This window comes from Sander lucioperca, chromosome 18, assembly GCF_008315115.2.
Source record: "Sander lucioperca isolate FBNREF2018 chromosome 18, SLUC_FBN_1.2, whole genome shotgun sequence".
NCBI classification, from domain to species: Eukaryota; Metazoa; Chordata; class Actinopteri; order Perciformes; family Percidae; genus Sander; species Sander lucioperca.
In genome coordinates, this window is record NC_050190.1 from 8,126,163 (window position 1) to 8,138,640 (window position 12,478).

At 36.8% G+C, this 12,478-nt stretch overlaps 1 gene segment (V, D, J or C); it reads right to left on the reverse strand.

Moving 5' to 3' along the window:
- Positions 1-6,933: 6,933 nt before the first annotated feature.
- The window catches only part of LOC116057322, a 78,344-nt gene continuing 72,799 nt past the window's right edge, over positions 6,934-12,478 (reverse strand). Inside the window, 5 exon segments of the C gene segment in view lie at positions 6,934-7,037; positions 7,136-7,242; positions 7,515-7,538; positions 7,654-8,001; positions 8,676-8,731. Coding sequence covers positions 7,011-7,037; positions 7,136-7,242; positions 7,515-7,538; positions 7,654-8,001; positions 8,676-8,731 — 562 coding nt within the window.

The following is a 12,478-nucleotide window of genomic DNA, read 5'->3' on the forward strand; positions in this document are numbered from 1 at the left end:
TTTTAAATAATCGAGATTTCAATATTGACCAAAATAATCGTGATTATGATTTTTTCTATAATCGAGCAGCCCTAATCGCAATTCAAGACTGAAATTTAAAAAAGGGGCAGATTACTGTGGATGTAGTTAGCTCTGTGAACCCAGAGTTCAGGGAGTCTGTTTGTACACTGCTGCATTAAACACTGAATATGGAAACATTAAACAGGGGCCTAAAAATAATACGTACTATGTAAACCTTGAATGTGATGAAGCAAAAGTCAAAGTTTCTTTGTCGTTCTTCCTCAGCCACGTCTTTTACATAACTTATTTACTCTTTGGACAACTTTACATGTTCTCTGTTTTCTAGAGGATGATTTTACTTTCAGTTCATTAAAAGGATTTAACATGTAAATCCAGTGAAATGATTCCATCTCTGCTGTACTCTTTTTTTTAAATCAATATTTTTTTGGCATTTCACTGATAAAGCGTTGTATTTTCTCTTTGTTTGGTTTATTTTTATGTAATTATTTGATAATAAAAGTAATATTTTGATAAAAGCTCCTGGTGGATTGAATCACTGTGTGACTTGGTGTTCCAGTTTGTCCCACAGGGGGGCGCTCGGCTCGTTCAGCAGCTTGATACTGGACTTTTTCTTTCTATCTAGTAGCCAGGGGTGGAATGTAACTTAGTACAATTACTCAAAGTACTGTACTTAAGTACACATTTGAGGTACTTGTACTTTACTTGAGTCTTTTCTTTTCATGCCACTTTCTACTTCTGCTCCGCTACATTTCAGAGAGAAATATTGTACTTTTTACTCCACTACATTCATCTGACAGCTTTAGTTACTTTACAAATGAAGATTTTTGCACACAAAACATGTGTAGTTTATAAAATCTGATGTTTTATTATGACTAAGTACCCAACAATATACAAGTCCAGCTGAAATGATTAGACCATTAATCACTTGATTCTGTTGATTGACAGAACTGTTTGGATCGTTTCCATTTTCTAAAATGAGAGGATTTTTCTGCATTGAGTACTTTTACTTTTAATACTTTGAGTACATTTTCCTGATGACACTTACATACTTTCACTTAAGTAGCATGTTCACTGCAGTACAAGATTAGGGGAGAAAATGCAGAGGGATGAGATCAGAGGAGAAGAGAGAAGAGAAGATACATCAATGAGAAAAATATGTAAAGAAAATAAAGAAAGGGATGAGATGAAAGGAGAGAAGAGTAATTAGGACATAAGAGAAACAAATTGATGAAAATGGGGATTAGATAAAGAGAGAAAAGACAAAATAAGTGTGGTATTAGTACTTTTACTTAAGTAACTAACTTGTTAAGTAAATTATCTGAATACTTCTTCCATCACTGCTACTAACTGACTATTGCAAATTAATTAATGATATCTGTTGAATTACATGACATCCCTTCATATATTGCCATTGAATTAAAGTATTTTAAAGTACTCTGGTTGTTTGTCTCTTGCAAGTTCTCAGTTTTACAGTTTTAACCCCATCATCAGGGCCACGCTCTGCCCTGACAAAACGTAGCAACACATTAATTTAAACTGAAAGCGCTCTGCCTTTTTATTACGAGTTTGCAGCCACGCCTCTGCCTTAGACTGTTAATATTAGTCAAGTCAAGTCAATTTATTTATAGAACACATTTAAAACCAACCTATGCTGAACAAAGTGCTATACAAAGTTATATTATGTTATAAAAAGAAAGGAAGACAACACAAATATAGACACAATGTACATCATACAAACAACAGACTTCTATACAAATGTCCCTAAACTAAATCATACGCCAAAGAATAAAAATGTGTTTTAAGACGAGACTTAAAGATGTCGGCAGTAGAGGAGGACCTGATATGAATGGGAAGTTTGTTCCAGAGTCTCTGGGCCACAACGGAGAAGGCACGATCACCCTTTGTTTTCATCCGAGACTGTGGAATAGATAAAAGGAACTGATTAGACGGTCTTAGGATCCTGGAGGAGTGATGTAGGGTTGAGGAGATCAGCAATATATGAAGGGGCCAATCCATATAATGCCTTAAAAACAAGGCTTCTGTCTTAGGCTACTCTCATTAAGTTGGAGAAAGTTGTTAGCCATCCAGCACTTAATGTCTTTATTAATATTAATTAATATAGACTGTTAATATTAAATAATATTTACAGTCTATGGTCTCTGCTGATTGGGTATCACCTGTGACACAGCCTAAACGAGAGACACACCCACCAAAGGAGAGAAAACCTATCTCAAAGCCGTTGCACAAACCGTAGCAAAACGGTGCACACTGTGTTGAGATTGAACGAGCCCCAGGTGTGCCAGGTGATTTCTCATTAGCACTAATTAGGCTGCTGACGTGGCAGGCCTAAGCACAGGTGCTTTGTTCCACTCTTGATTATATGAACTACTTCCTTTCAAAGGTTTCAGGGTGTTATTTCTAAGAGGGATTTATATCTGTTAAAATGTCTCCTTCAGAGGATTATTGTCCAATATTAACTTTGATTAGTTTAGAGACAAGAGAAGAGAAGGTATGACTTTACTTTCACATGTCACAGCAGTACAAGAAAGAGGTATAAAACACAAAACGTACTACTTTAAATAACAAATACATCATCATCATCATCATAAAGACATAGGAATATTACATTACAGTGCTTACAGGTGACATGACTTGAGCATTTTCTTCATATTGTGTGTTTTTCTGTAGATGGACATGTGATGATGGCGGTTTTTAAAGTGAGTCTTTGTTTGGATAAACTTTACTCTTCTTGTTTTGTGAATATCTTGGTTTGTTTTTCTGGAAAATCAATTGTTTCTGCTGAGGATTTGATAACCCTGATCTATTGTAGTTTGGCTTTTTGCATTTTTTCACAAAAAAAATGTCTTACAAAGGTTTCAGGCAGTTTCAAGAAAAGTATCTTAATGGAAAGAAGATCCATATTAGCTTTATTTAGGCCTATAAGATAAAGCTGTATTTTGTTTGTGAATGTAAATGTGGTGATGATGGTGTTAAGGTGAAACTGGAATCTTTAAACATGGCTGTTTTTGTAGAAACCTGACTCTTCTTGTTGGGTCTAGTTATTGAATATCTGTGGACAAGGTTTCATGAGATCCCTGATCTAAACTGGAGGCAGCAGGTTGTTGTAGTGTGGCTCTGACTTTGCATTAAGACTGGTCTGATGTTTCAGCTCAGTGCAGCTGTAGGACAAAGTACACAAGTCCTGCTCCATACAAAACTCCCATATGAAAATCTCTAATTTAGAAGAGAGCTGTATGTTACCATGTCTTAGGATGCATATTGTGCAGTGGTGTAATAGAATAGAGGTGTTTGTTTTTTAAATTTGTAGACAGTTTGAAGGGTCAGTATTGCATGGCACAAATGCTTACATAACCACATGAGCTTTATTCCTGAATGAATCTGATGGACACACACACACACACACACACACACACACACACACACACACACACGTAAACCCGAAGTGCTTTACACTAAAAACAGCAGAATATAATAGAAATAGGAATACTCAACAAGACAATCAAGAAAAGCAAACAAGACATAGAAGTGTGATCATACAAATACACACACACACACACACACACACACACACACACACACACACACACACACACACACACACACACACACACACACACACACACTTGTTTCTGTTGCGGTCTCACACACATTGTTTCCTGTTTATGTGACTCCAGCGAACACATACGTGTTTTTAAGGAAACACATGGAGAAAATAGAAAGTGTTTGCAGTTATGTTTGTGTCGTTGAAGTCGTTTGAATCCCGCTGGGGTCTTAACTGATAAAGTAGATACATTCATAGTTTGATGAGTGGTGGAATGTAAGCACATTTGTTCAAATACTGTACTTAAATATCATTTTCTGATACTTTATACTTCACTACAATTCAGGCAAATATTGTCCTTTCTACTGCACTACATTTATTTGATAGCTTAAGTTGCTTTGCAGATTCAGATTAATAATACAAAATATTACCAGAAAATAAATGATGTATTCTTGTAGATTAAAATAAGATAAGAGAGGTATTCCCACGCTAGTAGTATATAAAGTAATTAAAATATAGTTGCATGCATTTAGCAGCTGCAACAATAAAGTACTGAACACATTAATGCATGTATAATTATAATCCAACAGCATACATTATTCTGAAACGGGCCATTCTGCAGAGTGTGTGGTTTTTACTTGTGGTACTCTTAAGTATGTTTTTATGCTAATACTTTTGTACTTTTTATGCATGACTTTTACTAACTTTCTGAACTGTGCTATTGCTACTTTTTTTTCTTAAGTAAAAGATCTGAGTCTCTCTTCCACTTCTGTTGATGAGGGACTGTTTGAACAACAGCATTTAGTAAAAGACCAAGTTATCTTTAAATATAGATGATTTTAATATGTGAAATGGTGTGTGAGGGGTCAGCCGTGCCCTGTAGAAGACCCTAGCTGATAAAGGAGGAGGCTGGATTTCATGCTGGCCATAGTTAACGGGGCGTAGCCTGCATAGGGGGTTTATTTGAGTCTTTTTCACAGTTTTGCATTTAATTATTCCATGTTTTTTTAAATTGGGAATTTTTTTTTCTCTCTTCAATTAATTTATTTTCTTGGGCCGGGCTTTGCACTGTAAAATATGGCTGCAGATTGATGTTACCATCCTGAGAATAAATACATCTTTTTGTCCCTCGGCCTCAGCCAACCCTGCATGTGGGTTGCAATCCAAAATGAAACAACAAAACGGTGAAAAAAAATAAAAAAAAAAACATACAGAGGCTATACCCCTTTAACTATGGGCCCTGTTAGCTCTCCATACTTGCTTCACTCAGTTTCCATGCTTGTCCATCAATCCCCCATCAATCCATCCTGCTCCTTTATCAGCCACGGTCTTACAGGGAACGGCTAACCCAGGACATAGTGGGTCACATGAAAATGATGAGACTACAGCAGTGGTGGAATGTAACCCAAGTACATTTACTCAAGTACTGTACTTAAGTACAAATTTGAGGTACTTGTACTTTACTTGAGTCTTTTCTTTTCATGCCACTTTCTACTTCTACTCCACTACATTTCAGAGAGAAATATTGTACTTTTTACTCCACTACATTCATCTGACAGCTTTAGTTATTTTACAAATTAAGATTTTTGCACCCAAAACACATGTAGTTTAAATAATACAATGTTTTAATATAAACTAAAATTAACCCAACAATATACAGGCCAACAGGTCCAGCTGAAATGCAGGACTTTTACTGTGAGGATTTTTCTGCATTGGGTTAGGGTTAGTTAGTTGTACTTTTAATACTTTTTAAGTACATTTACCTTATGATACTAACATTTTCAATGCATGACCTTATTTGTAACAGTATGTTTTTATAGTGTGGTATTAGTACTATTACTTAAGTAAAGGATCTGAATACTTCTTCCACCGCTGCTGTTCTTTAAGTTGATTCCATTAGTTTTAACAAGCCAAGGAGGCTACATTGAGCTCACTCAGGAGGAAGAGTTTGAAGTGTAATGCAAGTCTAGTACACCTAATGAGGGTCACATTTTCAATGCAGGACTTGTACTTGTTACAGAGTATTTTTTTTGTGTGGTATTAGTACTTTTACTTAAGGATCTGAATACTTCTTCCACCACTGGACTACAGTTACAGTAACTCTTTAAATGTGTTGTTGGCACGTTTGAATCTCTAACTTTACTGCTCTAATGCTCTACTTAAAATCAAATGCATATTTATGCACCGGATGACAGTAAACATTTGTGTTTGTTTGTGTAGCTTCAGTTGACCCAGAAATGTAAGTTTAGCCAGCGGTTTGCTCGGAGCTCTGCAGTGCGGGGGGCGTTGGTACAGAGCTGCAGCTGCACTCTGCAGCCGGAGGTTGCGGTGAAGAGGAAGGTTGCACCTTCATCACTTCTCAGCAGCGAGACGGTTCTGCAGGCTGCTCTGTGACCACATCCTCTCCTCTGCTGTCGCTCTCTGCTCCTCTGCTCGCTTTCAACACCCCCAACAACAGCTCTGACCTTCTTCTGTACACAGACCAGAACGCCGGTTTCCTGTTGTTATGTGGTCGACTCACACTCTTCCATTTACTCTCGTACTGACGGCGTTTGAACTAAAGGAAGAACTGCTTTAGTCATGTAGAGAATGTAAACCGTCGTAGGCTTCTCTCATTCGTGTAAAGTGAAAAAAAGAGATATGACTTCCAGTATCAGTCAGACTGATGCTGTAAATAAACCCAGTTTAACAAGTTCAAATGATTTCTTACAAAGAACAAAACAGCTTGGTTGATGGAATTTAATCAAATCAAATGTCACTGGAGAAACTTTAGTCACCTCTCAGTTTGCTTAATAGAAAATGTTAAGACCCAAATGAACCTGCTGATGAAGTTTCCCTGAGCTGAGATGTTTCAAGATTATGTAGCAGAGAAATGACTGATTTCTCAGAAAAGATGCACATAGGCGAGCAGCTAAAAATACCTGACACAGTCTGTGGAAAAAGTGATATTCAGTGTCAGACGAGACGTGAGAGCAATGTCTAACCTATTTAAATCAACCATTATAATATCAACAATGTCTGATATGAAGATTGACCCAGATATAGATTTAGATATAAAATGAATGTAGTGCAAGTTTAGCCGTCTGAGATGTCGTCAGAAAAAAAACTTTTTTATAGAGAAATGAAAGCACAAGACTGATGAGTTTCTCTGAAATGCTTTTATTAAGAATAAAAAAAAAATGACTCAAATTATTCACAAGCACACAGAATTAAGTATTTCTAAAAATGTGATGCCAAAGTATTTGCATGCCAGATATACAGTAGCTTTGAGATTACAACAAGAATGCGCATAGAGCTCTCCATCTAGTTTAGCACAATGCAAATGCACATCCACATATACATTTTTTTTATTTTTATTTTTTACGTTTTATTTACAGGATTCAACACTGTTGTTCCCCATAGATTTCATTTGTTCAGGCCTCAGCTCTCAGTTGTTCCGTTTTCCAGTTGAACGCTGCAACAGACAGGACATAAGCTCTTTTTATTACTCATTCTTTCCCATATTAATGTCAAGTGAAGTAAGTGGCAGAGAAAAGTCAGTGTGGGACAAACCTGAAGCTTCCACACCAAAAAGGCCACAAAGGCTCCATAGAGACTGCTCTTGATGATTAGAAGAGCGTAGGAGAGTTTGGCCGTCTGTGAGATCTTAAAATAATTCTCTGCAGAAAGTTCAAACATTTACATACAGTAAGTGACATGAAGAGGAAACGGCCGGTGCAGTTTGTGGAGATCAAACACTAAATAGTAGAACTGATGCATTGAGGTGTACAGAATCACAGAATAATGGATGGATGGATGGATGGATAGATAGATACTTTATTCATCCCGAGGGAAATTTTAGGCATCCAGTAGCTTAGACAACACAACAAACACATATATATCTCACATAGATAAAAATCACTCACAGAAATTTAAAGAGTTAAAGACTTACCTCTTGTCATGCCGCCTTCTTCACCTGATGATAGAAGAATAAGAAATGGATTACATGAGGAGAGATAATCATTTTCCCCAAAACAAAAAGATTCAGATTAGATCATTTCTGAGTTCCCAAAGAACCAAAAAGAACAGACCTTCAACACCCAGAACTGTATCTTCATAAGGTATTGTTGCTGTTCCATCGAAGAACTCGACGATACAGGTGAAGTTTTTGTAGAGTGTGAACCAGTCTTCTCCAGAGACCTTCAGCCTGCTGGTGATTCTGTAATACCCGCCTTCCTGCAGGGCAGCGTTATCAGTCGCCACACCAGAGGTGGCTTTGATACCGTCGATCTTCCATTTAACACTGACATGGTCTGGGTAGAATCCACTGGCCACACAAACGATGGTCTTCTTCCTTGGTCCGTCTTTCTGGTTTCGACACTCCTTTGTTGAAGGTGGAAGCACTTTCACTGTTGGTGGGGTGATATCACGGTCTTTTTCTGCAAGGATAAAGGACATGAATCATTAAATTAAAGCTGCACAGTCCAAATCCTGGAGATCCACCGTGAATTTAGATTTAATAACAAGAAACATTTTAGTTTTTTGGTTTTTGTTCTCATATTACCAACTCCTCCTTTCATTAAATGTTTTTTTTTTTTACCCCTCTCCAAAATCAGCAGAATCATTGCCTCGCATGTAAAGAACAGCTGACATGAACTAGCTTGTTTGTTTGTTTTTAACTTTATTTGTGAGTTTTTGTTTTTACCAACCAGCACACATATAGTGAAATCATAATCACCATTTATCTCACAGATGTTTTGACTCAGTTTTTTCTTTTTTCCCTTCACTTCTCGCGGTTTTGCAAATGAGACACCGTTTGCTGTTGCGAACAATTTTAGTGCAAAATGCCAAATCCCCAGCTCTGAGCTGATTCGTTAACTATACCAACAAAGTCTAGTGCTTGGACCAAATGTAGCTGTTTTTGTCATACCATTTAAAAGATTCATCCTGTGAGATAAATTTGACATTTTCTGTGGCACTTTTGACAGCAAACATACTCAGCAATCACTGAATGAAACAAACATAGTATTTACTTCAAAATAATTGAGCAGATTTAGGTTCAATAAATCTAAGGAACAAACATTTCTGCTCATGATTTTTGTCATTTTCTTACCCAACACTGTCAGTCTGGTGCCACTGCCAAAGTAAGCAGGATCGTAGTTGTTCACACTGATACGAGGCTACAGAAAAACTGCTCAACCTCTCACCACTGACAGCTGTACACTGACTTTGGGCTTTTAAAAAATAAAAAAAATGAAACCGTGCACACAAAACTCCTGAAGAAATGCTTTAACCGAATTCAAACTTGCCAGTATAATACTGCTGATTTAAGGTCCATTTAAGAGCATATGATTTAAAAAGAAAACAACATAACTGGTAGCACTCATAGCTTGACATAATTTTCTATGATATTAATGATGATATTTTGAACATTTATGTCAGTATATATGGAATAATCTTTACTGTCTTACCTAAAACAGTGAGTTTAGTTCCTGCTCCAAAGTAAGCCTCTGACTGGGAACTCAGTGTTTGACAGCGCTGATAAGAACTGGCTGTGAGAGTAATAATCTGGGCGTAGAGCCAAATGTTTTCTAGCTGCAGCACTTTGACTGGAGAACATAGACTAGGATTGTTTTTACTGGCACAAACTGTCTTCTGCTTTTAACTTATTTCACACATTTAAAATGAGCACACTCTCTCTGTTCACTACCATCAAATAAAATGTCTATTAAATATATTCTTAATTATTGCCCATAATCGTAGCATACAAACAAGCTGAGAATCGTGCCCTGAGCTGTTTTGTTGCAGGTTTTCTTACCTAAAACAGTGAGTTTAGTTCCAGCTCCAAAGAAAGCCTCGTTGTAGGAGCACAGAGACCTTTGGCTGTAACAAAAACTCTTCCTACTGCCTCTCTTCATCTGTGCCATTCTCAAATCATTCCATCTTTCTCTCTCTCTTTCTGACATTAAAAGACTTGAACTTATAGCTTACAAAATAGTCAAATCCTAGACTTATTGACCCAATTTAAACATCTATTCATGCTTTTTGTGATTATTTTATGATGATTTATATCTATAATATATCTAGTAATGGGTAAAACATGAGTCGTTTGAGCCTTAGAATATCTTTTTAAATTCTTAAAAACATCTTATCAAAATCATAACTGAACAGTATTTAAGGTTTTCTTACCTAAAACAGTTAACTTTGTTCCTCCACCAAAGTAAGCCTCTGCACCCCCACCAGAGTCACAGTGCACCTGATCAGTGCTCAAAACATGCTGCTTCTACTTTCTATCTTTGCTTTTTTAGTTTTGTACTAAATGTAACTTTCCTTTTTAAAACCAATACCTAAAGGCTGTTTAAACCGATTACATGCAATAGGAACATCTATTTGACCAAGGTACCTTACCCAGAACAGTCAGTTTAGTTCCCTGGCCGAAATAGGCTTCACGCTGACACAGTGTTGAAACTTAAGGACAAAAAGCTCTGAGCACTGAGCAGCACCTAAATCAAAGTAACTCACTAGAATTGAGAGACGTGCATTTCTTAAAATGAATTACAATTTTATATTTTCATTTGATTTCTTACCTAAAACAGTTAACTTTGTTCCTCCACCGAAGTAAGCCTCTGCAGCCTGGTTCACGGTGCACCTGATCAGTGCTCAAACCAGCCCAACATGCTGCTTTTACTTTGACTCTTTGCTTTTTAGTCTCGTAATAAATGTAACTTTCCTTTTTAAACCAACATCTAAAGCCTGTTTTCACAAGTTGTATGAAACACAAACATCTCACTCATCACCCTATTAGACTTTATGTTAACTTACCCAGAACAGTCAGTTTAGTTCCCTGGCTGAAATAGGCTTCGTACTGACACAGCGTTTAAACTTAAGAACAAAAAACTCTGAGCACTGAGCAGCACCTAAATTAAAGTAACTCACTAGAATAGAGTGCTGTGCATTTCTTAAAATGAATTACAATTTTATATTTTCATTTGATGTCTTACCTAAAACAGTTAACTTTGTTCCTCCACCAAAGTAAGCTTGATAACCACCAGAGTCACAGTGTACTCCATCAGTGCTCAAAACAGCCCAACATGCTGCTTTTACTTTGAATCTTTGCTTTTTAGTTTTGCAACTTTCCTGTTTTTCCGAAGTTGTATGCAACACAAACTTCTGACTTATCAACCTGATAAACTTTATTTCAACTCACCAAGAACAGTCTGTTTAGTTCCCTGGCTGAAATACAGTAGTACTGCTTCCAACAGTCAGTGTTTTAGCTTGAGAACAAAAATTTTGAGCAGAACTGAAACTTTAAAGAGCTTGAGTGCAGTACGTTTAAGTATGAAACACTCTAATTTCATTGCTATTTTTTGATTTCTTACCTAAAACAGTTAACTTTGTTCCTCCACCGAAGTAAGCTTCATTACCAGAGTCACAGTGCACTCCATCAGTGCTCAAACCAGCCCAACATGCTGCTTTTACTTTGCTTCTTTAGTAAACTAGACTTAAGTACAGTAAGAAACACTCTAATTCCAGTGCTATTTTTTTTTTTTGCTTTTACTTTGACTTGTAGACTTGTTTCTAGTTTTGTAATAAATGTAACTTTCCTTTCCTGCACTATACCCTGCATTTTTTAACCGTTTCTCTCAGCGACCAATCTTTTCTATGTTTTTACTTTGCTTACAGGCGGATTCATGTGAAGACATTTTGAGCGCTTACTTACCCAGAACAGTCAGTTTAGTTCCCTGGCCGAAATAGGCTTCGTACTGACACAGTGTTTAAACTTAAGGACAAAAAGCTCTGAGCAGAGCTTTCAAAAGGTTGGTGCAGTACAGTAGGTTTGTTAAAGAACTATTCCACTCACAATGCTTTTTATATTTGTTCTAATTCTTATCTTACCATACACTTTAGCCTGTATATGCAGTATATGTTTTCTTACCTAAAACAGTTAACTTTGTTCCTCCACCAAAGTAAGCCTCTGCAGTCTGGGTCACAGTACACTTGATCAGTGCTCAAACCAGCCCAACATGCTGCTTTTACTTTGCTTCTGTAGTATACTAGACTTAAGTACAGTAAGAAACACTCTAATTACAGTCCTATTTTTTTCATTTGATGTCTTACCTAAAACAGTTAACTTTGTTCCTCCACCGAAGTAAGCTTCATAAGACCCAGAGTCACAGTGTACTCCATCAGTGCTCAAACTAGCCCAACATGCTGCTTTTACTTTACTTCTTTGCTTTTTAGTCTCGTAATAAATGTGACTTTCCTTTTTATAACAACACCTAAAGCCTGTTTTCACAAGTGGTATGCAACACAAACCTCTCACTCATCACCCTATTAGACTTTATGTTAACTTACCCAGAACAGTCAGTTTAGTTCCCTGGCTGAAATAGGCTTCGTACTGACACAGTGTTGAAACTTAAGAACAAAAAGCTCTGAGCAGAACTAAAACTAGACTTAAGTGCTGTACATTCTTGACATGAAACACTCCAATTACAATGTTTTTTTTCCTCATTTGTTTTCTTTTCTTACCTAATACAGTTAACTTTGTTCCTCCACCAAAGTAAGCCTCTGCAGTCTGGGTCACAGTGTACTCCATCAGTGTTCAAAACAGCCCAACATGCTACTTTTACTTTGCTTCTTTAGTAAACTACTCTTAAGTACAGTAAGAAACACTCTAATTACAGTGATATTTTTTCATTTCATTTGATGTCTTACCTAAAACAGTTAACTTTGTTCCTCCACCGAAGTAAGCCTCATTAACACCAGAGTCACAGTGTACTCCATCAGTGCTCAAAACAGCCCAACATGCTGCTTTTACTTAGCTTTAATTTCTTCTTTCTTTCTTTTTTTTTTTTTACAATTAGTTGCTTTTAAGTGTTTATTGTATCAAATATCACTTTTTGCTGCACTGCAGTC